The 25,266-nt window shown below is 42.8% G+C and overlaps 1 protein-coding gene across 1 annotated transcript in view; it reads left to right on the forward strand.

Moving 5' to 3' along the window:
* gtf2ird1 (GTF2I repeat domain containing 1) overlaps positions 1-25,266 on the forward strand; it is an 88,901-nt gene that overhangs the window by 35,875 nt on the left and 27,760 nt on the right. The window contains exons 10-19 of the mRNA XM_072446963.1: positions 1,670-1,695; positions 1,779-1,902; positions 9,365-9,408; positions 9,549-9,629; positions 10,561-10,677; positions 14,054-14,107; positions 18,979-19,059; positions 20,333-20,516; positions 20,581-20,636; positions 23,123-23,191. Coding sequence (XP_072303064.1) covers positions 1,670-1,695; positions 1,779-1,902; positions 9,365-9,408; positions 9,549-9,629; positions 10,561-10,677; positions 14,054-14,107; positions 18,979-19,059; positions 20,333-20,516; positions 20,581-20,636; positions 23,123-23,191 — 836 coding nt within the window. The remainder of the gene's footprint in view (positions 1-1,669; positions 1,696-1,778; positions 1,903-9,364; positions 9,409-9,548; positions 9,630-10,560; positions 10,678-14,053; positions 14,108-18,978; positions 19,060-20,332; positions 20,517-20,580; positions 20,637-23,122; positions 23,192-25,266) is intronic.

The following is a 25,266-nucleotide window of genomic DNA, read 5'->3' on the forward strand; positions in this document are numbered from 1 at the left end:
TTGGTTTGCCCTTGTCGGCGCCACTGACATGTCCATAGTAATGTCACCCTCTGTCAGGGTGTGAAATTTGACTTATGCAAATGCATTCTGGGATTGAAACATCCCCAGCAGCGTCATCACAACAAACATGGCGGGGCCCCGTGTTCCCCCCGCTCGCCTTCGCTACCAAAATAAAAGATAGCGGCGTACAAAAGGTCGATTGAAATATCTTAAAATCATGAGAATTAGTCTCCCGATCGGGTTGATAGAAATGTTTTCCGTCATTGACTGTTGAAGCCTGACCCCTGGTGGTCACTCAGACAAAATTTGGATATTTTTTTTTGCCTTCAAAGTAAAAAAAATAAGAATTTGCCTACCGACCCACTTAAAAAATGTTGACTCGGGTTAAAGCAAACAGACAATTTATTTGAGGTAGCCTAAGTTTGTATATTTTTTACATGCACATATAAGTTAATATACATATACAGACTTTGGGGGAAAATATTCAATGTTAGAGTGATTTTTAAAATATTATGGATACATTATGGTCCAAGTTCACATTTTCTCATGTTTGCGATTTGCTAATTGCGTACTTGCAAATTTTGCAACCCTTCTTAGCAGAAAACAAGGGAAAAAAGCAGCATACATCCCAATTGTTTAAAAAAATATTCCTTTTCTGATTGGACAATTTGCATTGTATTTATTCATCCATCTATTTATGTATCCATCTATTTATCTGTCTATCCATCTATTTATTTCAGGGACAGTGCATATTAATAAACCAAAAAATCTGTAAATATGCCAGAATTAGCCAAAAGGCTATTTTTCATCTGTAGTCCTGAGAACTTGAGAACAAAACAAAAATGGTAACATGAACTACTTTTATGTCAGTGCAATCATTGGAGCGTTCACGCATCCAGTTTACATTCAAAGTCTACATATGGACTTGCGTCCAGGGCGTCCAGCATTTTTGCAGTGCGTTTTGAGCATCCGAGTGGTGCGAATCCCGTATTTTGAGCCCCTCTGGGCGCTCTGGACACACGTCCAATGCAAATTGGACGACAATTTCTCCACGGTGCTTTTGCATTGGACGTCTTGGACGTGTCTTCTGATTAGTCTATTTTTCAGACGCGCGTCCAGGGCGTCCTGGACTTCTGAACGTCTGAACACATATTCAGTCAATGAGAGATGTTCCATCATAACTGAGTTTTCAAAAATTACTGATCCATTCAGGTTGTTTTACATATCTTGTCCCTTGTAATGCTTCCCTGTGAACACTAGATTTAGTCATTTCACTTTTGGTTCAGCTCTTGTTCACACACACACCCAAACGTGCCAATCTTATTTCTATGACAACAGGACATGAAGACACACACACACTAACCAGGCGCGGGACAAAAATAAACTCTGAGCTGCGCTTTTATATATGAATATTCTTTTATATCGACCTAACTAGTGTCAGTATAAGAAACACCCTCAAATGCTGGTTCACCTAGTAGTCCTAATGATACATTTTTGAAAATCGTGTTACTCTTATAAACAACTTCTATATGTAATTATTTTTGTGTAATAATCATCTGCATTACTGTTTACTTTACAAAATTAGATCAAATGTATAGATGGATAGATTAACCCATCCCCACACGCCATGAACTTTATTCAAGCTGTTTTGTTTTGTTTTGTTTTGCAGCATGTTTGATGACCGGATTTTCACAGGTAAACCCCCTTACTTTTTATTTTTAAATTAGTTCCTCTTGACAAGACAAGAACATTTTAAACCAGACATCTTTTTCCTAAAGCTGCTGGCAAGATTACAAGAGACGATGTCAAGCACGATTCGGAACTCACCTCTGATGTGGGCTTCTCTGATCATTTGAGTGCTCCAACTGTCACTGATCTACCAAGCAATCCTCAAAGCAGCAGGTCAGACATAACATTATATATACTTGCGTACATTTTTTATGTTCAAGACCACCAAATAAATTTCAGTCAATCCCAACACTGCTTATGACTCTTACTTCTGAGTTAGATAATAAATACTTAAAATATTTCATGCAGATAGTGCGCAGCTCTCTTAGTTTGTCTGACCCAAAATGCTGCTTTTACAAAGTACTCCACTGGGGGAAAATACAAAATGTTCTAATTTTCAAGAATGAAGTAGGGGTACTCATGTCAATTTTGTTGGCCTGTTCTTAATACACATTTGCAGTTGCTTGGGACTACTTGGGAATACACACATAAAGTGAGTTCTATTTCATCCCTAATGTCCGCCGTGCTTAGGCACTAAATTAATCACTTCATGCATGCGTAGTTCAGTATCAATAGCAACAACATCACTTCATGGCCAATCAGAGCTATAGCTTTGAGTGCCTTGAAGATGGAAAAGCGCTATATAAAGGCCGTGGCCCCTAACCCTAACCCTAACCCTGCGGTCAAATAGCCTAGCAGTTTCGGCCGCGCGCCACGGCTCTGTAGACACTCCCCTATATAAATACACTGTAATCATAATAATAATAATAATATATAGCTCACCGGCATCCGTTTACTCATTTTCCTCTTTCTTTTTATGTACAAGTTCTTATATTTTGATGCTTTGTTTGACAAAGCACTAATACACTATGTATTGTGGTAGCTGATATGATTGACTCAAGATTAGCTTGCTTTGCAGATTTAGACGCGTCTTTGTCTTTTCCGAGCTCGTGTTTTCTTGAAGCAATTGTGATTTTTCATTACTACTACATTACTTGTACACATTTATTGACGTGGGATGCGCTGTTGTACCCCACACTGGACAGTAGTTGTGACATAGTTGTGACACAGCTCTCATTACCTAAAGGTTTTTTAGTACACTGTTTTTATTGTTCTTTTAAATAAGGGAGACACTTTGTCCCAGTGGTAGTGATAGTTTATCCTGTGTGGTGCTTCAGTATTTTTTGGTTCACATTTTTAACTGCAGTTAAGTTCAATTGGATGTCTGTTTTATCTGATGTATCTCTCAATTAAAGGCACCATGGTTGCAGTAATTGAAATTTAAGAAAGTTGAGAGACTGTATGGATTCTGCACTTTTTCCCCAGAATGGTTTGCTGTGAATGTCAGGGCAACTAGGACTACTGTGGAGCACATGCCCCGCTCTTTGCCCTGGCCAGGGCATTCTGTATCATCATGTGAATTTCTGCAGCCATCTGTCCGATGTCTATTTCGAATAGGAGTTGAGGGTGCCAGTGTGGAAGCTATGCTCCAGTTTTGTTTATCTGACACTTTTCCTCCATTAATCTCTCCTATATGCTACTTTGCTTTGACATCAAATTGTCAATTTGACGGTCAGATTCAGATTTTTAGTAGTTCGCCTTCACGTACGGCTTAATTAAAAGTGGCCCATAGAGGTACTTCTCTAGTGTATTTGGACCAGTCATGCAGGATTCCTCGTGACTTTGCCAATATTCAGTAATTCAGTGCTTAAAGATGGGCTGCAATGTTTGTTAATAAGTGGAATATAGCTTTCATTTTTTCACAACAAAGTCTGGACGGTTAGTTTTAACCAATGACAAAAAAAATTCACGAATTAATTCGGCCAAACCAGAGTTCACTAGCAGGGACCACGCCACAATGGAGTATGAAAGAATATTTATTGATGATAACGACGATGGAGCTCGTCGATGAAGGTAGGCGATGAAGGTCGGCGATGGAGAGACGATGGAGATTGACGATGGAGATTGACGATGGAGATCGACGATGGAGATCGGCGATGGAGATCGGCGATGGAGATCGACAGTGAAGCGACGATCGAGCCACGATCGAGCTACGATGTAGCAACGATCCCGCGACGATCGAGCAAGAAAGTTGGCTGGGTAGAGACTCAGGATGGGGGCTCTGTCTCGGGTAATAAGCCCAGCTGATTCAGAACCCCCCAAAATGCCTTGCCTTGCCTTGCCTTAGAAATGAAGGAGATGATCCGGATATCGACTGGAGGCCTGGCTGAAAATTACGTTAACAGTGGCGCGAGAAAAGAGGAGCTGGATAGTCGAGGCTCTCTGGAGTGTAAAAGCGGTCTGTCCGTTACTGAAGACGAAAACAAGTACTGGTGCATTTGAATGGTGTTTTAGCATTTGTGGGTCATCGATAGAGTACGTGGGTGCGAAAAGGTGCGAGTGCGATAGATTTAACGATTGCTCGTCCGAACTTCAAAATGGATTACATGGTGGAGTTGCCTTGCTCCAGAGTGGAGAAGGTTGGGGAGAGCGATTGCATGTATATAGAGTTGACGAGCTCGGGATAATAGTAAGGTCAATGTGAGTGATGACTGAATGAGCTGAATGAGATTGTTTGGAATGAGTGAAACAAGAGATAGATGAAAGGGTAGTGCGATTTTAAAGTGTTTCCTGAAGATCGAAGAGGAATTTGCGATCATCGAAGTCTGGTGCGGACCGTCGAATTTTGAACGGTGAATCGTGAGTAGGTGTTTGTCGATTATGGTTTTGAGTATAAGCAATGCAGGTGACGGATTGATAGAGGGGAGTAGACAGTTTAGAGACTTATGGAGGTGAGGCGTAATAGAATATCCCTTACTGATCTACGAAGACTTGTCGAATGAGTGCCTTCTGACTGGTCAAACCCCCCAAAAAAATTTCCTGAACGGTAGTGGGGTATAATCCGAACAGGCGTGGAGGAAACGAGCTGCATTCCCTTGGGCCTTGAGGAGAAGAGTCATCCTAGTGCGGAGTCCGATGGTCACCTGAACGGAACGGGAAGCGGATCCTTGCTCTTGATTTAAGGGCTTGTCCTATAGGATGATGGAGTGCACGGAGCGGTCTTCGATGCCTCGAGATGCACGATTGAGGTGCGTGCCGAGATATGCCTCTTCGAGCTTGTGGCCGGCTGCTGTGGTTTGGTGCGAGCGTGTGGCTGAGGTGATTGAGGGAGGGGATGATTGGGATGAGTGATAGAGGGAGGGATGAGTGGTTGAGGGAGGGAGCGGGCGTGTGGCTGTTGCCGTGTGGCCGCTGCCGTGGGTCGGGGCGAGCGTGTGGCCGGCTGCCGTGAGTCGGGACGAGCGTGTGGCCGGCTGCCGGGAGGTGGGACGAGCTTTAGGCCGGGGTGGTTGAGAGAGGGGATGAGTGGTAGGAGGGATAAGTGGTTGAGAGAGGGAGCCGGCGTGTGGCTAATTGCCGTGGCTGCTGCCGTGGAGAGCATGTGGCCGGCTGCCGTGGGTCGGGGCAAGCGAGGCTGCTGGCGAGGTTCGTGCTCGGAGCTAGCGTGGCTGGCGCCGTGGTTTGGAGTTTGTGTGGTTGCCGTGAGCGTAGCTGCCGGCGGGGCTCGGTGAGCGTGGCTGTAGTTGTAGCTGTAAGCTGTGAGTTGAGCTGTGAGCTGTCGCTGTGAGTTGAGCTGTGAGCTGTTGCTGTGAGTTGAGCTGTGAGCTGTCGCTGTGAGTTGAGCTGTGAGCTGTCGCTGTAAGTTGAGCTGTAGCTGAGCTGAGCTGTGAGCTGCAGCTGAGTAACTGAGTAGTAGTTGTGAGCTGTAGTTGTGGGCTGTAACTGAGTAACTGTGAGCTGAGCTGTGAGCTGTAGTTGTGAGTTGAGTGGTGAGCTGTAGCTGTGAGTTGAGCGGTGAGCTGTAGCTGTGAGTTGAGCGGTGAGCTGTAGCTGTGAGCTGACTGTGTTGTAACCGAGTAACTGTGAGTTGTAACCGAGTAACTGAGTTGTTACCGAATAACTGTGAGTTGTAACCGAGTAACTGAGTTGTAACCGAGTAACTTTGAGTTGTAACTGAGTAACTGTGAGTTGTAACTGAGTAACTGAGTTGAAGGTGTGAGTTGAAGATGTAGTGATTGAATGGCAGTAGTAGTGGAGAGATAGAGAAATACGTGTGGAGGGAGTTGAGTGCAGCTGGCTCCCGCCACCAGGGGGAGCTGAGGGGTCGAGCTGCGGCCGGGGCCTGATGGTGACGTTGTCAGCTGCGTGCTGGAACCAGGAAGTGCAGACGCTGGCAAAAAGTTTAGTTTTTTATATCATCGTTGGTCTGGAACATGGTCTGGAACAAAGTCCCCCTTTGACTTCGGACCGGTGCGGTGCGCGCACACAGTGCGGCGCGCGCATGGCGGCGCGCACGAGGCGGTGCACGGAACTTGCAGGGTGCGAGGCGCCGGAGCTCGCGGCATACGGGAGCGCACCTGATGAGAGCTGAGGCCAAGAAGTAAGAGGCGGATCCGTTGGGTCCCGTTGCTGGAGTAGGTCGGTATGCGTGTGGACGTCTCGGAGGTAGGGTCCGCGGGAGAGCACGTGCAGAGGAAATGGTGTTTGAGGCATGGATCACGCCTACTGAGAGCGGACCTGCGTTGGCGGGTCCTCTGGATAACGTACGACTGGAGACACAACCGACTGAAGTTCAACGGAGAACTGGCTGACTGTCTCTCTGTTGAGGGAGCTGAGACGACAAGATATGCTGTGAATAGGCCTTATAAATAGGGCTTCTGGGTAATTAGAGGTGTGGTTAGAGAGTGGGGCGTGTTTTACTTGTGGAGTGTAGGTTGAGGCGTGGTCCCGCTCCTAAACATCAGTTAGCGATTAACATCTCCAACTCCATAAAACACCATAGCAACCGCCTTGGTAACCGAATGCTTTAACCCGCTGTCGCAAAATCAGTGACGTCACACCGTTGACATGCTGTAGCCGACCCTCATTGTTCTTGAAATGTGCTAAACAGAGCGGAATTTTACGTTTTACACGACGAATCTTGCAATAACACGGAGATGTGACGCCACTGCACTGCTCTCAAGAGGTAAACATGCTCATTGAGTGGCCAAAAACGGAAGATAAGAGGACGTTTTTGTCCCGGACTAACAGAATGTTTTTTGAATCCCAGCGGTGATGTGTGTCAAGTCTGGTCCAGTGCTATGCTACCGACATTTCACAGGAGACAGTTTCCAAAACCTCGCGAAGTATAGACTTGGATATGCGAAAAAGTAAGTTGCAAAGGTATTTTCAGTTGTCTGTGCTTTTCGTAGCCGCCCTCTGACTGACGCCGTGTGCGTGATGTTATTGTTCACGGGGAGAGTGCTAACTTTATGCATGCATATCACTGGTTGTAATTAATATACCAGGAAGTTTAATGGACCAATGTGTGGTATAGTTATCTGCTATAGTTTTCTGAATAACTTGTCTGGGAATTGCGTGCGCCGCGGCGCGCAGGCCATGTGGATCCACACGGCCCGGCGGGGCGCGGCGCACGGCGCCGGGCCGTGTGGATCCACATGGCCCTGCGGACTGCATTATCCACCTTTGTGAGCAGCAGCACATTCTCATCTCCTCATCGTCATTCTCATTTGCTCTATTTTCATGGTCTGACGAGGCGTCAGTGTATGAGGCAGCTGCTGCAGGACATGTTCTTCAACATATGCTGTTCATCATCTGCTGAAATCCGCTCACTTGACGAGGATTCAGTTGTATTTTGGTCGCTATCGCTGTCCACTTCAGTGTAAATATCCTCAGTGTTGGCTAGACAAGGTCCCTCTGTGATGACACATTTCCGGGTTAGGTGAAGGCAAAAACACGGACGCAGCAAAAGAGCGTGATTCTTTTAAAATAATAGTTTGTTTTTTTAAGCAGAGTATCTGAATATATTAAGACTTGGATACTAACGGCCGACGATGACTTGAAAGCACAATTTCAAATAATTTTGCAGCCCATCTTTAAGCATCGCTTTTGGCAGTCAATAGGGATGAAATAGTAGAAAAAGCTTCAGTTGTAGTCATCTGGACTCAGTTTGAAAATAATAGACGTTTCGACTCTCATCCAAGAGTCATTGTCAATAAAAGAATTTAGATCGAGAACTCCGATATTAATACTGTTCTGTGGTAAGACCCAACCATTGGGAGGAGCCTTCCTGAAGTAGAAAGAGTTGTTTGTTTCAACAGAAACTCCCCCCTTGTATCTACCGAGCTAGCCTATTCAGAATCTTAATGGGCTATTAGAATCCTCTTTGTCTTTGTGAGACCCTGGCTCAACCACCCTGAGTACCTGATTAGCATCTAAATGTCCTGGTCCTGGTCCTCTACCTTTCCAGGGGTTCAGTAACCCATTATAAATAACAGGAAGATTAAACCTTAGCCCTCCATTTCTGTTTAAAGAAGGTCTTTCTTTTTTAACAAAAATAGCTTCCTTGACTCCTCTTTCAAACCATCTTTTCTCCCTGCTTAAAACCTTCACCTCACCGTCTTCAAACAAGTGATTAGAGGCTTCAGTCGGAAAAACTGCAGAGAATTTTTAGACAACACGAAGTCCCTGTTTATTTTAAACCAGGAAACACTTTAAGACAAAAACTGGTTCACCCTAAGGACAAGTTGCCGACTCAAAAACAGAGCAATGTAGTTTATTCGATCCAATGCAGTGAAGAAAGCTGTAAAGAACGGTACATAGGTGAGACAAAACAGCCTCTACACAAGAGGCTTTATCAGCACAGAAGAAATACAAGTTCAAGACTTCAGAGTGCCGTGCATCTCCATCTTGAAGCCTCTAATCACTCGTTTGAAGACGGTGAGGTGAAGGTTTTAAGCAGGGAGAAAAGATGTTTTGAAAGAGGAGTCAAGGAAGCTATTTTTGTTAAAAAAGAAAGACCTTTAAACAGAAATGGAGGGCTAAGGTTTAATCTTCCTGTTATTTATAATGGGTTACTGAACCCCTGGAAAGGTAGAGGACCAGGACCAGGACATTTAGATGCTAATCAGGTACTCAGGGTGGTTGAGCCAGGGTCTCACAAAGACAAAGAGGATTCTAATAGCCCATTAAGATTCTGAATAGGCTAGCTCGGTAGATACAAGGGGGGAGTTTCTGTTGAAACAAACAACTCTTTCTACTTCAGGAAGGCTCCTCCCAATGATTGGGTCTTACCACAGAACAGTATTAATATCGGAGTTCTCGATCTAAATTCTTTTATTGACAATGACTCTTGGATGAGAGTCGAAACGTCTATTTTTTCAAACTGAGTCCAGATGACTACAACTGAAGCTTTTTCTACTATGGAACACGCCTGGACGAATGAGGGATTACACCGACAATAGGGATGAAAACAAAAGAAAGTTACGGATGTAACTTCAGTTCTTGAGCTTTTATGTCCTTGCATTAGAAGATTCTGAAATGAGTAAGCGTAAGTCTGGTCGCCATCCGAGTGTCACAAGTGTGACGTTGTTGCTATTGATACTCAAACTTCGCATGTGCAAAGGGATTCTTTCAGTGCTTTAAGCATCGCCTCTGGGGGTCATCCAGGATTCATAGAAGTGTAGTTACATTTGTAACATTTTCAAAATAAGCAAAGTCCTGATTGTGACTAACTGTACAATATTCTGTGGTAGGCTACATGGTATTTATTAATACAGTTGACTTAACTTTCTAGATCAACAAGTGAATGTGTGAGTCCTTTGGCAGAGTGCGATGGTGGTGAGTCCCATAAATGCATTTTATTATAACTTATATGTTGTTTTAGTACAGTTAACCTTTGCATTGGGGACTGCCCTTTCTTGGTTTATGTTTGTTTAAGTACATTGGTGAAGTGTTCATCTTTGACTGTGTCTGAACAGGTCCTCCAGTAAACAGCATTTCTTTGAAGATGATTAAGTCAGAACCTTCAGACAGTAATGTTTTGCAAGTTACAGTACAAGGTAAGTCTGGTTTAGGAATTGTCTAAAATGTTTTTACGAGTAAAAATTGATCGCAGTAATAATACTGAAAACGCAAAACAAAAAATACAGAACCACACACCAACAAAGGCAATTGAAGGTGCACTCACAGAAGGCTTTTTGAATTGTGCCATGCATGAGCACATTAGTGTAGTAACACTCGCGCGTAGGTTAATGCTAGAATGTCTGTGGTTTGCAATGATTGGTCATTCAAAGTTATGAACTTTAGGGTAATGGGTAAGGTTAGGAAAAGGGTTAGGGTTTAGGGTATGTTGTAAGTACCGGTATATGTATCCAGATTCAAATGAGACGAATGAGGGATTACACCGATATATGTATTCAGCAATCACTTAAGAAATATATATATTATATACAATAAAGTATTGCCTCCCAGCCTTATTCTGATCTGTGCCACACTTAGGCACGGTTCGTTTGCACACTGGACAAACGTACCACACTTTAGGGGCTTTCCGTTTGATTGGGCAAGTGTATGCTATTATTGAATGGTTTGATTGTACATGCATATAGAGCTGTGCCATTAAATCTGTCTTTTTTATCAAGAGAAAGAGTTTACTAAAAACATCATCAGCATTCATTTATGGTACAATTTTAAAGTTGTCTTGCCAAAAAACATTTTTTAATTTCAGTAGTAGTCACAACAGCAGTTGCCTTGCCGGACTGCACAATTAGTTTCATTTTACCAGCATAAAATTTTAAAAATCAAACAAAGAAGTTAAACAAATAAAAAACCTCAAATCATGGTCCAAATTGTGAGAAAGCTGTTGCTTCCACATTCCTCAGTTTGTTTTATCTTTTTACATGCTGTAAATGAATGCTGCCTTAATCATGTTTAAATATTTTTGACTGCTAAATAAACCGTCCCATCAAATGTGCTTGTGTGTTTTGTGTGCAGAAACGAATAGCAGTTTGGAGGAGACCACCGAGTCTGGGGATACTGCCTTATTAGACATACCACCCTCCTTTCCACATGCCCTTCCCTCTACCCTCTGTCCACCAGAAAACCACACAGGTGACTCTTTATATCGATACCTGCCTTGCCTGTTTCTGCCTAAAGGGAATCTGCCTACTGTTGGCAAAAGAATACCCCTCTGCCCTCTCATAACCTAATGAGAACCCCTCTACCCTCCGTTAGCATAAAGAGAACCTGTTTGCCCTCTATTAGCCTAACAAGAACCCGTCTTCCCTCTGTTAGCATAAAGATAACCCCTCTGCTTTCTGTTAGCCTAAAGAGGACCCTTCTGCCCTCTGTTAGCCTAAAGCCGGGTGTCCACTGCAGTCATTTTTAATGATAGTTTATTGCCCAGTTAAATTATAAAATCAGGTTTTTGGCCCCAAAGTAGTCTGGATTAGACCAAAGAAGAAAACAGAATCAACAGGCATTTAACGTCACTTTACTTGATCCACATCCAATGATCCACCATCAACAATTTTCTATGGGTTTCCGAATTATGTAAAATTAGGACTGTTGCCATTGCGATTAACAAATTAAAACCAAATATGAAGTCTTTTGATTGGTGAAATGCCTGCAAAATGTCACCAACAATAATAGCAAATAAAAAATTGTATGGTGAAAGCCAAGTGAAATAATGTTAATTTCCAACTTTACAGTATGCTTTGGATTTATTTAACTGAGACTACGTATTAAAACTACCATCCCTTGGTTGATGGCTCAAAAAGGGAAAGAATATTACACAACAGCCAAAGATAATGGAAAGGGCAAAGTGAAAGAATCCAGGTAAGAGTATGATGACATCACGAAAATAGCATGTGGTCGAGTGGTTAAGGAACAGCACACGTAGGCCAGGCTCCAAGTTCAGCCGACCGCAGTGTCGTGTGTTCGAATGCCAACTCCCTTCTCTCTCATCCCCCATTTCACACTTTCCTGTCTAATAAAGCCTACAGGCCACAAACATCTTTAGTTTAATACAGAAATATTGTACATGTTAAACAAGCTAAATCACAGAGGCCATACTCATGGGCTACAAAGCAGGACTTGATTCAAACCTTAACACCCGAAGAAGCATCTGCACCTATGTGCCTACCTATACCATACCATAGTTTTGGAACCACAGAGAGATGAATGTGTAGTGCGTTTAAAAACATGGTATTTTTGGCATGCCCTGTGCATGCATATATTGCCCCTGAATGATGAGCACCGCTAAACTTGGAAGGCTAGAATCACCCCTAGTGATTCACTCAATCAGTCATGGCTATGACCCAAGTTTGTCTGAACAAATATCGGGCTCTAGTTTCAATGTGAGAAAGTCACCAGAGTTTTATCAGTTAGCTGAGGCTACTACCAGCACAACATTTTAGCAGTGTTTTTGGTTATGTAAATGTTACTCAATAGGAAACAAGGTCCCGTTCAAAGCTGAGCTCCTACCTGCACTTGTAAATGTAAACACAAATACACCTCAGAGATTGATTGTTGAAGCTAAGACCAAGATTCCAAAATATCAGGTTCTGGTTTGATATAAATTGCAGCTTATCTTTGCTCCTACAGTGGTTCTAAGTTAAATTTTTGTCCCTGTCTCATTGTGAGACGTACAAACTACGATTTTGAGCCATGAATCAAGATTTTCCCCACATTCACAATTGTTTTGTTGACGGCCAAAATCGTGCAGCGGACACCCGCCTTAAACTCTGTTAGAAAAGAAAACCCCTCTACTCTTGCTTTTCTTAAAGAAGACCTATTATGCAAAATGTACGTTTTGGAGGTTTTACCCATGTTATTAAAAACACTCAAAGTTGTGTTTACAGTGACTCATGCATATTTAGGTAATCTTTATTCTCCTACAGACAAGATGCTCCCCAGATTCCCCACCAATACACACCCACAGCTCTTTACTTACTTACTTTTGCAATTATACTTATTTTTATTAAACAGGACATACGTAGGATACGTCACGTAGGCATTTTGGCACAAAGGGGGGGGAAAATCTGCTACATGGAAGTAAGCGGACTCGTTTGAATAAATTGTTTTAGATCAATCTTGCAGCTAAAAATTGTCCAAAATCATTATCATTATAGTTGCGTACCCACTTGACCAGTTTAGTCCGGACTAAATTGATCCGGCTCAGTTGGCGGCCATCTTTAGACCGCATCAATTGACCATGCGTTCACACTCAGGAGCGAGACTAGGGCCAATTCTGCAATTACTCTCCGCCGCCTAACGGACTGTTAGAGAGCGATGTTTACCACTGCATATGTTGGCACTATATTGTTGTGTGCAAGGTTACGTGCCGTTTAAATAATAAAAGCGGAGCCTCCTGTTACTCTTCTCTCTCCGAAACAGAGCGGCTGAGCAGCGTGGCTACCAAACGTGAAAGACACTCATCTCTCTGTCTGTATTGCTAACTTGGTGGACTACTTGTAGTATTCTGTAAAGATGTCTACACAACCAGAAGGCACGGGTGAGAGTTCCCGTGCACATGCAGAGCGACCTGCAGCAGTAGACTCAACACGGACACTCAATTGCCGATCTCGCTCCTGGCTGGTGGAGTGGCTCTAATTTGGCAATTTCACTAGTGGGAACAAGTTGGAGCAAACTGATCCGGGGCGGCCCCAGACTAAAACGCAAGTGGGAACGCAGCTTATATAGCAGACAAAAGCACAATAGGTCTTCTTTAACAGTAGAACTCCCTTTAATCATACAAAGTAGTTTTTAGGTTGAAATATGGTTAATATCTTCAACTGAGCAGACACATTTACTTTTGTTCTTATGAATGAATACAGTTTGAACTAAAAAAAATATTTTAAAATACATCCTTTCCCCCCCTCTGTCTTCACTTGAAACCCAATGACCTGTAAAACTAGTCAGATCAGTTAAAAAAAGAAAATTAAAATATGATTAAGAAACATTTACATGGATGTGACTCAATTCATATAGTTTTCTGGAATTTTGGCCCTGACAGAATCCGACTGGTGCAGTGACCAGGCCTTCTGTCACATTTGCATGGCTTCAGTTTGGCCCACAAAAAAAAGTTAAGACTTAAACATAAAATGTAAGAAAACAATTTTGGTTGACCTAAATATTTTATGTCACTTTATAGTTGAGATGAACAGAGAAGAAAGGACATTTTTATTATATTTAAGTGTGGACTATTTTTTTTAAGAATCCAATAATTTTGAACCGGTGCCTTACATTCAGAAGGGTAAATGGTCTGCCCATTGTTGTTTTCAATATCTTCCTCCTTTTGTTTATTTTGTAATTTTTTCTATTATTTAAGTATTCTTTTTTTTTCACAAATGACCACAAAGGGAATGGTATACCGGTAAGTGCAGTCAATATTATTCATAGTTGAATTAGTGAAATAAACGGATATAAATATGTTTAAGTTATGTACATAATGGTCATATACATCTTTTTTGTTTTGTATTTGCAGCCAAAGCTCTGTCGCCAAACCTGCCTCTCCCTGGTGTGAGGCGATCATCTGAAGGTAGTGACATTTTGTAATTTAACAGGTTTTAAAGCTTGTTCTAATTGTCAGCTGATACAGTGGCTTGTAAAAGTATTCAAATTCCTAGAACTTTTGAAATGTTTTCAGTTCACAACTACAAACTTAAATACAATTTATTGTCATTTTTTGTCAAAGAGCAATATAGTAATAATTAAAGCCACGGTAGCGGCGATGATGGCTCTCGCCTCCCGCGCCACCTCTTTCTGCACCAAGTCCTTGCACAGGACTGCAGCGCGGGGGGAGGGCCGCAAAGGATTCTGGGACATGTAGTTCTAGTGATAAAACACTCGCGAAAGAACGTAAACAAACGCTCGGCGCACATGGTAAGAGATGAAAGAGCAATATATTTGTCACGTGACGGGAATGTACTATCTGGGCTCCGAAGGAGGCCCCCTCCTCCCTGTACCTTCTTCACCTAGCAAGAGACCGCCGCTAATGCTAACGCTGATGCTAACGCTAATGTTAATGCTAACGATTACGCCAACGCTAATGCTATTGCTAATGCTAAGACCGCGGCACAAGAGGAAATTATCCCTTCAAAATAGAATAGGAAGTGAAATGTTAATTGTGCCCCTGCTGGCCAATAGTGAAAAATACACAATACGCTTTTTTTCATGGCCCTCCCCCCTCTCTCTCTCCTCCTCCCTCTCTCTATCCTCCTCCCTCTCCCTCTCTCTCCCCTTTCTCTCCCCCGTCTCTCTCTCCCTCTCTCTCCTCCTCCCCCGCCCCCCTCTCTCTCCTCCTCCCTCCCCCTCTCTCTCTCCCCTGTCTCTCTGTCCTCCTCCCTCTTCCCCCTGTCTCTCTCTCTCCTTCTCTCCTCCTCCCCCCCTCTGTCCTCCTCCCTCTCCCTCTCTCTCCCCTTTCTCTCCCCCGTCTCTCTCTCCCTCTCTCTCCTCCTCCCCCGCCCCCCTCTCTCCTCCTCCTCCCTCCCCCTCTCTCTCTCCCCTGTCTCTCTGTCCTCCTCCCTCTTCCCCTTGTCTCTCTCTCTCCTTCTCTCCTCCTCCCCCCCTCTCTGTCCTCCTCCCTCTCCCTCTCTCCCCTTTCTCTCCCCCGTTTCTCTCTCCCTCTCTCTCCTCCTCCCCCGCCCCCCCCTCTCTCCCCGTCTCCCCCTCTCTCTTCCTCCCTCTCCCCCCTCTTTCTCCCCCTTTCTCTCACCCCTCTCTCTCTCTCCCCGTCTCCCCCTCGCTTCCTCCCTCTCCCCCCTCTTTCTCCCCCTTTCTCTCACCCCTCTCTCTCTCTCCCCGTCTCCCTCTCTCTTCCTCCCTCTCCCCCCCCTTTCTCCCCTTTCTCTCACCCCTCTCTCTCTCTTTCTCTCCACTCTCTCCCCCCTCTCTCCCCTCCCCCCTATCTCCCCTCTCTCCCCCTCTCTCTCTCTAATATTTAATTATATTATAAAGGGAACAAGCGGTAGAAAATGGATGGATGGATGGATGTACACAGTGCTGGACTGTACCATTTTTCAAACGTAGCGGCGCCACTTTGATTCAACATGACTGACTTCCTGTTTATCATAGAGCGATGCTGCCAGGTGTGTTTTACTCGTCAAAGGTAGTTCTATCACTGTCCCAAGTTTCATGTGCTAAGGACAAAGATTAAGAGTTTCATGTTTTTTCTTTTTTGCTCTAGGTGGCGCTATTGCGATGGGCGTTCTCGCAACCTATATTTTATTCGATTTCGCACCGAACCGGTCGCATCTATACCCCCATGTGGGACTTTTCGTCGATGTTCAGGGGGTCAAAAATGCCTGAGTAGTGGAAGAAAATCTCCATAGAATAAAAATAATAATAAGAAACCGAAGAAAAACAATAGCTCTTGCCATTTCATGGCTCGAGCTAATTAAAGCCGCGGAGCGGAAAGACTGTCCCTCGTGGTATATTGAGCACTGAAATGTCACACGTGTGAAGCTGGGACTGGAGAGTAGAGCTGGAGTGTAGAAAAGGCTGGAGAGATGGACAAATTTGAAAATGATCATTATAATATGGCAGTGTCTGGGGCTTGGGCCTTCAGTGAGGTCATACACAGTCCCACCCGAATGAATCCACCTCTTATTACCCTCATATTACCATCATTATGATGTCATGGCTCTAGACCAGTGGCCCCCAAACTACGGCCCGCGGGCCACATCCGGCCCGTTGGGCCTTTCAATCCGGCCCGCCAAGCTTGTCCAAGTTATATTAAAAAATTTAAAAAAATTCACCAAATACTAAATACTAAATTTCACCACAAACGGCCACCAGGGCCAATAAAGCAGGAAGGGCAAATGTTTGACACTAAAGAAAACTCTTGTGGACAGTAGAAGACTCTTGTGGACAGTAGAAGACTCTTGTGGACAGTAGAAGACAGTAGATAATTAATCATTATTTAATGCATTTGGAAAACAATTTGTACATTGAGCCTTGCATTTGTTGCTTTGTTACAAGTTACAGGTCAAATCTTGCGTGTAATTTATAGTAATTCATTAGTTCACACAAACACACCATATTTTCCTGGCCCGGCCCCTCTGCCAAATTTTAGAACCCGATGTGGCCCTTGAGTCAAAACGTTTGGGGACCACTGCTCTAGACACTATACATCTAGACCAGGGGTGTCAAACTCATTTTGGGCCGCGGGCCGAATTTCGACGCTCAGGCTGGGTCGCGGACCGAACATAAACAATAAAAATATAAGAAATAAATAGTACGGTGTTTTTGAAGCAATTACTGAATAGATTAAAAGAAATTACAAAATGTTTGTTCTCATATATGTAATTTCACTAATACTGTGCTCCAGTTTATGTACATTACAACTTTAGAGTTGATCTACAGAGATAAACATTTAGTCATAGGTATTTGGAACTGAAAAATATTGTATTTGACTTAATAACAAAATAGTAGTTATCTATACACCTGAACTGTACTGCGGGGGAGGGGCGGCCACCAGCGGCATTGTGGGACGTGTAGTTTTAGCGTTAAAAACAAAAGTTACGAATGTAACTATGGTTCTATGAATCTATTGATTTTTAGAAAAATATATATACATTTAAAATGTTTGGCGGGCCGGATTAAAACGGCCCGCCAAACGGCCATATGTTTGACACACCTGATCTAGACAGAAACGCAGTTTAAACAGGTGTTGCGTCATTTTGTCCGCGCCGTTCTCCGCGCGTTGTCCGTGCTGTTGTCTGCTCGTTGTCCGCACCAATGTCTGCGGCAACGTCTGCGCGTTGTCAATGCGTTTTCACCGCGCCAATGTCCAAACTTTGAATGTGGCGAACGAATCCGCCTGTGATAGGCTTTGCAGCGCCGGACGACCTCTCCTTACAATGTCTAACTTTTCTTGAAAAGTTTGTCTTGAAAAAGGTGATATAATTATATCCTCGACCAAATAGATATATTTTCTTCCTTCCACATTGTGGGTTGAAAAAACAGCTTAGTAGTACACGGATTATTTGTCTGTCAAATTCAGTTTCCTCCTTCTGAGGTTCTACAGAGCCCCGCCCATAGGACCTGCCTCTCAATATTGGTAATCCAATCAAAAGACGTGCACTCCTAGAAGGGTTGGCACTAGGTTATATAGGGAATTGGAAAGGAGGAAGTGACGACAATGCCCGTGACGACATGGCGAGGACAACATGGCAGGAGCCGGGCGGAAGTAAACAGGTGGTCGACCGTAGTAAACATGGCGAACGGTCCCGCTAATTCTGCTGATCCATCAATAATGTTCACTCTTGGGTCCAAACCTCAAGTTTACGATGCATTTGATGTGTACAAGGACCAAACAATGAGTTCTTGGCGGTGTTGTCTTGCTGAAAAACAATTTAAATGGGCGTGCATTGAATGTAAAACAAAGAATTGTGAAAATGTAAATCACATGGATCTGGGTTTAACCCTAAACCCTAACCCCTGACCCTAACCTTAACCCTAACCCTAACCTTAACTCTAACCTTAACCCTAACCCTAACCTTAACCCTTAACCCATAAACCTAACCCTTAACCCCTAAACCTAACCCTAAGTTTTAGGTTTACTTCGTTTGGTTAAAACTAGTTTATACCATGACTTTGTATTAGCAAAAGTGTAGCTAACTCATCCCAAAACAAACTAGACTGCAAAAAATGTTTAAACTTGAGATAATAAAGCTCCGTGCAGGTATCGAACCCTCGAACGCTTTGCACAAAGTCGTGTCTCTAAGCTGCGAGACTGTAAATTTATTTCTCTCACCACCAGGTGTACCAAAACCGTCTAGCAAAATGGTGAACCGCAGGTGATTTGGGCCGCAAGAGCGCCGCCATCTTGGATTTCGTCACTTCCTTTCCAATTCCCTATATGACCTAGTGCCAACCCTCCTAGAAGGTGCCACCTGCTGGTTGTTACCACCTGCTGGTGTTAACAACCAGCAGACGTACAATAGCCAACTCTAAAGCTGATTGGTTGACACATCCTTTTCATTTCCATTCACTTTAAGCTACAAGCACCCTCTGTGTTGAGTCTGAAGGCCTGAGGGCAGATTTTAGACCCCTGGCAACACATGATGGCTGAATATGATTGGATAAAATATCTAACATAAAGACCAGCCCTCCAAATCTCAACCTGGGGCTGGAAGCAGTGGAATAACAAAAAAGATGTATTATAGAATACATCTTTTATGTTTCTTTATTTAATGGGTCTAATCCACACGCACTGTGAGCTCAGAGATGCGCATGGGCCGTGCACTGAGAGCTTTGTTTTTTAAATGTAATGTATGTTAATTTTGGTTGATAAAACACTGTACAGTATTAATGTGTGTGCCATTCAACGAATCAATCAATTCAGGAACATTATGAGCAAATAATGTCTGCATGCAGGTTTGTCATGTTTATTGTGTTTTTGTTCAGTTGGCCCTTCAGAGGAGGACATTGGGGAGATGATTCTTCAGCTCAGAAGACAAGTGGACAGTCTTTTTAGCACCAAGTATGGTGAGTTACCCCAAAGATATATTTTTTTTTTTTAAGTTAGTAAAAGTTGTTTTTCTGTTTATTTTAATTTTATTTATAATAATAATAATAATAATAATTAAAGCCGCATGCGGCGATAAAGGCCTTCGCCCCCCTTGCGACCGCGCGGTACGAGCCACCGCGAAGAGCACGCCTCTAATCCCTCCGCCTACATCACCTCTTCCTCACAAACAGCACAAACTTTTACACTACTTCATGGAACATTTTCACGGCCGCGTGTGTGTGTGTGTGTGTGTGTATATGTATATATATATATATATATATATATATGGCATGAAGAATGAATGGTAAAACTGTAAACAAGAAACATAGAATAGAGTGTATGAGCTGACCTGGTTTTTGGACTAATACAAGTACAATACAATCACAATCAAGACTCATTACAAACATGTTCACAGTGAATGTGAATATGAGCTAACATGCTAATGCCAACGCTAGCATACGGCGCTAATATGCTAAAGCTAACGTACAGCGCTAACATGGCTAAACACACAAATTAGCGGCATTTGCTTTACAACCTCAAAACGTAACAACATACAAATGGTGCGTTCTAAGTGCAGAGACATTGTTTGTATTATTCATATTCAATACCAACATAGAGGCTGTGCTGGCTCAGGACACAGGTTGTAGAAAGTGCTTGACTTTGGGCTAGCGCTTAACCGGAAGTGAGGAACGTTGCAACTTCAGGTTAACCAAAAATAAAACGTAACATTTAGAACTTCTTCCAAATAAAACAGAAAAGCATATACATGTGTCTGAATGACCTCCTGATGGCTCATAAGGAGCAAAAACAATATATATATATATATATATATATATATTTACATTTTATATATACATATATATATTTTACGTCTTGTAAAAGTGTATTTAAATTCACCCCTTTGTCTCATTGTTTTGTGGGTGAAATACAGTTTCTGACTTAATTTGATTTGAACCAGGCCAATAACGCCCTTCAGCTGTTAAGAGTTGCAGACCTCTGGTCTATGACATGTTTCGCCCAATTGAGTACACTTAAACTCTTACAAATGTAGCATGTGAAAGTAAAGCTGCATTTTGAGCATGAGCTACATCTCAGTGGGACTTTCCTGGTTAAACAAAGAGCAATACATTTTAATACTCAAACTTGGTTTTTCTGTTTGTGTTGCAGCAAATTTTGCAACAATTGCAAGGTTTTTTTTGCCCCATTGGTTTCCAAAAATGTTTTAAACAAACTGTGATTTTGTGTCCCCAGCTGAGGCCCTTGGTCTCCATGAGCCCTGTAAGGTTCCATACTCTAAGTTCCAGATGTATCCAGAAGAGCTGTATGTCACCGGGCTGCCTCAAGGAATCGCCTTGCGTAGACCCAACTGCTTCGGAGTGACTAAGCTAAAGAAGATCCTGGCTGTTAGCTCTGACATCCAGTTTGTAATCAAAAGGTGAAAGAATATAACAAAACAGATTTTTTTTCAAATAACTCTGATGTTTTTCTTTTACACATAGGCCTGAACTGTTGACAGAACAAGTTAAGTCAGAGCTGCCATCTCTTCCAGACTCAGGTACTTCAAATGATTTATGAGATTGACCAATGGGGATTTTCATGCCAGTACTATTAGTATTATTTTGCAATCAGAGCAACCGATGGCCGATAAGATTTGTTTGGGTAGAATTTAGTGGCGCGCCGATACTGGTTCTGTGTCCTCTCACACTCAAGTTATTTGGAGTAAACATTTCTAAACTAGTCAAATAATGTCTGAAAAAAACCTTGCATTTATTGCAGATTGCTTATATTTAATTATAAGTTTGGTCTAAAACCTTTCTAGAGCTTTTAAAAGTCTGTAATTGTGTCTGTTCTGGGTCTTTTGACTCAGAATAAAGCCTCAATTAAGGTTTACAGTCAGTTCTGTTAGAATATAGCAGCAGAAAGCCTCTGTTTTTTCCCTCCAGTTTCTGAAGGGACAGCAGAGTTAAATCTTTCTTATTTCATTTCTGTTTTTTTAAGGATTTTTTGGATTTTTTATTTATTTATTGGACTGGACAGCTCAGTGTGAAAGGGGGTGAGAGAGAAGGGAGGACATGGAGTAAATTGTTGAAGCAAGGATTCAAACTCACAACACCACGGCCAGCTGCACGTGGAGCTGCCACCATAACCATGCTCAACCACCGGGCAGCACAGAGTTAAAACTCTTTAATTACCAGAGCGTAACCATCACGGACTGATATTGGTGATTTTGGATTGAAACCGATCTTACTCAATTACTTGAATATAGGTCGTCATTCACAGACTGTGACTGTCTTTCTTTGGTTGGTGCTTTGCAGCTATGAAGAAATGGCAAACACAGAGCTTTGATGCTCTACAAATATATCTTCTCCTCAGCTGCGCAGACAGGGCAGGTCAGGAAAGGAACTGAATGCATAGGCATTCTCATATTCTTCAGATATGCTTTATATAGCCAAATAAGAGGTCAGACGTTGAGCAAGTTTAAAAGCAAGACTTGCAAATGGGAGGGAGGAAAGGAGCATGAAGTGAGCCAGGATAGTAGCACACACTGAGAAACAGACTAGGGCAGTCCTTCTCAAATAGTGGGGTGGCGCAGTGCGATGCCTGGGGGGGGCGCGTGTGACCCCATTTTGAATTTTCTAATGGCCCATTCACTCCGTGGCGTCAAAGCGTCCAGTTTACAAAGTCTATGTGGACACGTATTTTTGCGGCGCAAATCCTGTGTTTTGAGCGTCGGACGCAACACGTCGGGGGCGTTTGAGCGTCGGACGCGCCACCAGAGCAGCCAGATTTTGGAATCTGGCTCAGCGTGTCAACAAGACTGAATAAACGCGCTGAACGACCGGTTTGTTACACATGGAGGTCAGTCAGCGTGAGTAGTTTTTTTTTAATGCATTTTTTATCTTAGGCAATGCAAGGGGCCCCACCGCTGACGGCGATGGAGCGCAAAGCAGCTCAGTGCGAGTCCAAAGTGGAGCCACGGAATGCACAAGCTCAAAGGAGAGTGAGGGAAAGAGAGAAGAGGAGACAGGTAGTTCCAGAGCGTAATCTTACCTGTAAATGCTTTTTTATTCTTCTCAAATCTGTTTCTTGTTGGCGTGAGCCAATGGAAAGTGAATTTCTCAAAGTTTCAAGCCCCTCCCTTGAGCTGATCTCACTAATAAATGATTTAATGCTTAAAAGAACTATAATGAGGGGCCAATAACCATACATTTATATTATTTAATCCTTTTGTAGCCATATTTTTAAATTAATCCCCTGTATTGAAGACTAGGGAAGTTAATTGTTATTTTGAAAAAATACAATATAAATGTTTCCTTACTTTTTTCTGATAATTGTGAATAATCGTACAATCGTGATATTTCTCCTCATGATAATTGTGACTAAAATGAATATTGTGACATCCCTTATAACGAAACAGACAAAAGTCACCCAAAAGCTAATAAGACAAGGAAATATGACGAAGCGTATGTAGCGCTTTGCTTCACTGTGACTAAGGTGGGAGACGAGGAAAGACCTGTGTGTCTACTGTGTCTTCAAATGTTGGCAGCGGACAGCATGAAGCCAAATAAATTACACATCAATAAAACACACACTTTGCTTGGCTAACATATCGGGGGTGCGGAGTTTACACGCCCGCCGTATTTACAGTCGCAGCGAAGAGTAGGGGGGGCGCTAAGTGTTTTCTTCTTCCTAATTGAGAAGCACTGGACTAGGGACAGACGAGAGACAGAGGCGGGACAGAGTCGCGCAGCGGTACAGAACACATATTGCACCTATAGAGCCAAAGCCGTGACTCGGTCTAAACCCACGGCAAATGTGTGTAAGGAGCACAGGTAAACTGACCCACTCCTCTGCGGATTTCCCGTATTTAGGGATTATTCCTGTGTTGGCATTTTTCTGTTGCTCAAAACATGTCTGTCATGCGTATTGTCCAAACGTCTCGGGCCCCCCTTGGCACAGCTTTGTACTTAGATTAACCACTTTGAGTAGCAGTATCTTAACTTTAAATGTTTAACATACTTATGTATATATTTTCCACAGTACAAGAGGGAAAGAAGACCGCTGCAAGTGAGGATGCTGCAGCTTACTCCAAGAGGCCTGGCTTCTCCGGTATCTTTGAATCTCTATTTTCTAGTCTTCCTATTGCCTTCAATGTGGCCTTATTGTGTTCAATTGGGCCTCAAACATTCATCAGAAACAGCCTCATATTTTTTGTTGCACAGGTTCAATAGAGTCATTGTTGAAGGAGAGTAAAATAAAAAATATATATGAAAATAGTAAATGTCGCAATAGATATTGATCGCCTTTAGAAATCCTAAATCTATTGTATGAGTCACTACTTTAATCTAAAAACTGAAATTATGTAAATGGTTAACTGAATGTCCAAACCCCATGAAAATGGGTTGGCATTAGATTAGACCCCAGCTGGCTCACGGAAGTCAGAATTCCAATATGGCGGTGACCGAAACGGAAGTTACTGGCCCCAACATGGTGGCGACCAAGACCGGTCCCGCTGATACAGCTCAGGCAATAATTTTCTCTCTTAGGTCCTAATCCGCTCTCTTGTCCCTAACCCTAACCTCAGAGGGCCGCCACAAGGGCCGCCATCTTGGAGCCAATTCTGACTTTCGTGAGCCAGCGGGGGTCTGATCTAGTACTGACTATAAAGATACATTATGTAACTTTTTTAATGTATTATTTATTTTAATATGGACATAGCATTGGACGAACCAGATGCAATGTTTTAAGTGTTATAGCAGAATATGCAAATTTTATGAGGGTCTATATCCTGCTTGTCTCCATGGAGATGTTATTGCTTTGCCTGGAATGTTCCACAATATTAAACTTCTCTATCTCTAATCTGGAGATCTGGGGCCTCATTTATAAAAAGTGTGTCAAATTGTACTTGAAAGAGTGCGTACCGGAAAGAACAAAATGTCACGATCGCAAAAAAAAAGAAAAAAACCTCTGCAGCACACCTGCAACCATTTTCCTCTTTCTAAATCCCAACCCACCTTACATCGGCTCAGTGCCAATTCCTCATAAATTTCCTTACTGAGCCCACCCTAATATACCATATATGGTATCACCTAATTAACATATTTTGCATATTCATAAGGGTGAGACGCAGAGAGGGAAATTTTCCGAGATGGAGGTGAAACCACTAATCAGCAAGGTGGAGGCCCGCAAAGGAGAATGTGTCTGTTTAAAGGAGTTTAAACAGACACCTTGACAAGGCGCTGCTCTACTTATCTGAGGGCGTGCCGCAACGCAGCCTGTAGCACGTATTTAAGTAAATATTAAAAAAAACTTGGGACCCATTCTGTTAGTAATCTGTCATAATGTGCGTGTGGTGCAAGCATACGCTACTGCACATAAAGGGTCTGTCATTTGATTGTGCGTACCCTCACAAAGATTGTAAAGCACATTTTACTTTTGGTTTTACTGAATTAACTTTTTTGATAATGGTCCCATTTGACCAACTCACCCTGTGTGACGCTATTTCACCTCTGCCCACCTCTTCCCAAACTTTTCGCACCTGGTGTGTACCGGGCTTGATAAATGAGGGCACTGAGCTGTAACTTGCGCCTTGTGTACACTGACTTCAGACATATGCCCGTATGATTAACTCTGTACTCTGTACCATCTTTGCACAAGCGTGCATTCAGGAACTTAAGCAAAATATGGTATCATGTTATTAGACGCAGAATCATGTTTTAGAACTTTAAAATATGCCTTTTTATGTCCATTTCATATAATAAAGGGAATGATCTAACTGTAAAGGTTTTCTAGAAGACACAGGGTTCAGAATAAGCGGTATCGCATCGCAAAATGCGACGCAATTTCTCTCAAATGCGATGCATTCTTCAGAAAAGTTTTTGTATCGCAGCTTTTGCGATACAAAAATGTGTGTTCAATTGTTTAACCAAACGCCTAAAAGTACTGATCACTCGTCAATCAATTGTCAACAACGGCATTACACAATGTAGGACGCTGTGTTGGCATGACGAGTCCCGCTGCTGTCTCAGATCGCGAGTCTGAAAGCAGGAGGCGCCACAGTGCAATAAAGTTAGCGTCATATTGACCTCGGACTTCCGAGGTCAATAGCTCTTAAACGTAAAAGTCTTTGCAGATCATTCACATGCCAAAATACTCATATTTACACTGCCAAGTGACTACAACCT

The sequence above is a fragment of the Eucyclogobius newberryi genome, unplaced genomic scaffold (genome assembly GCF_026437365.1).
Source record: "Eucyclogobius newberryi isolate DKJ021-1_F unplaced genomic scaffold, fEucNew1.0.hap1 SCAF_15, whole genome shotgun sequence".
In the NCBI taxonomy this organism is placed as follows: Eukaryota; Metazoa; Chordata; class Actinopteri; order Gobiiformes; family Gobiidae; genus Eucyclogobius; species Eucyclogobius newberryi.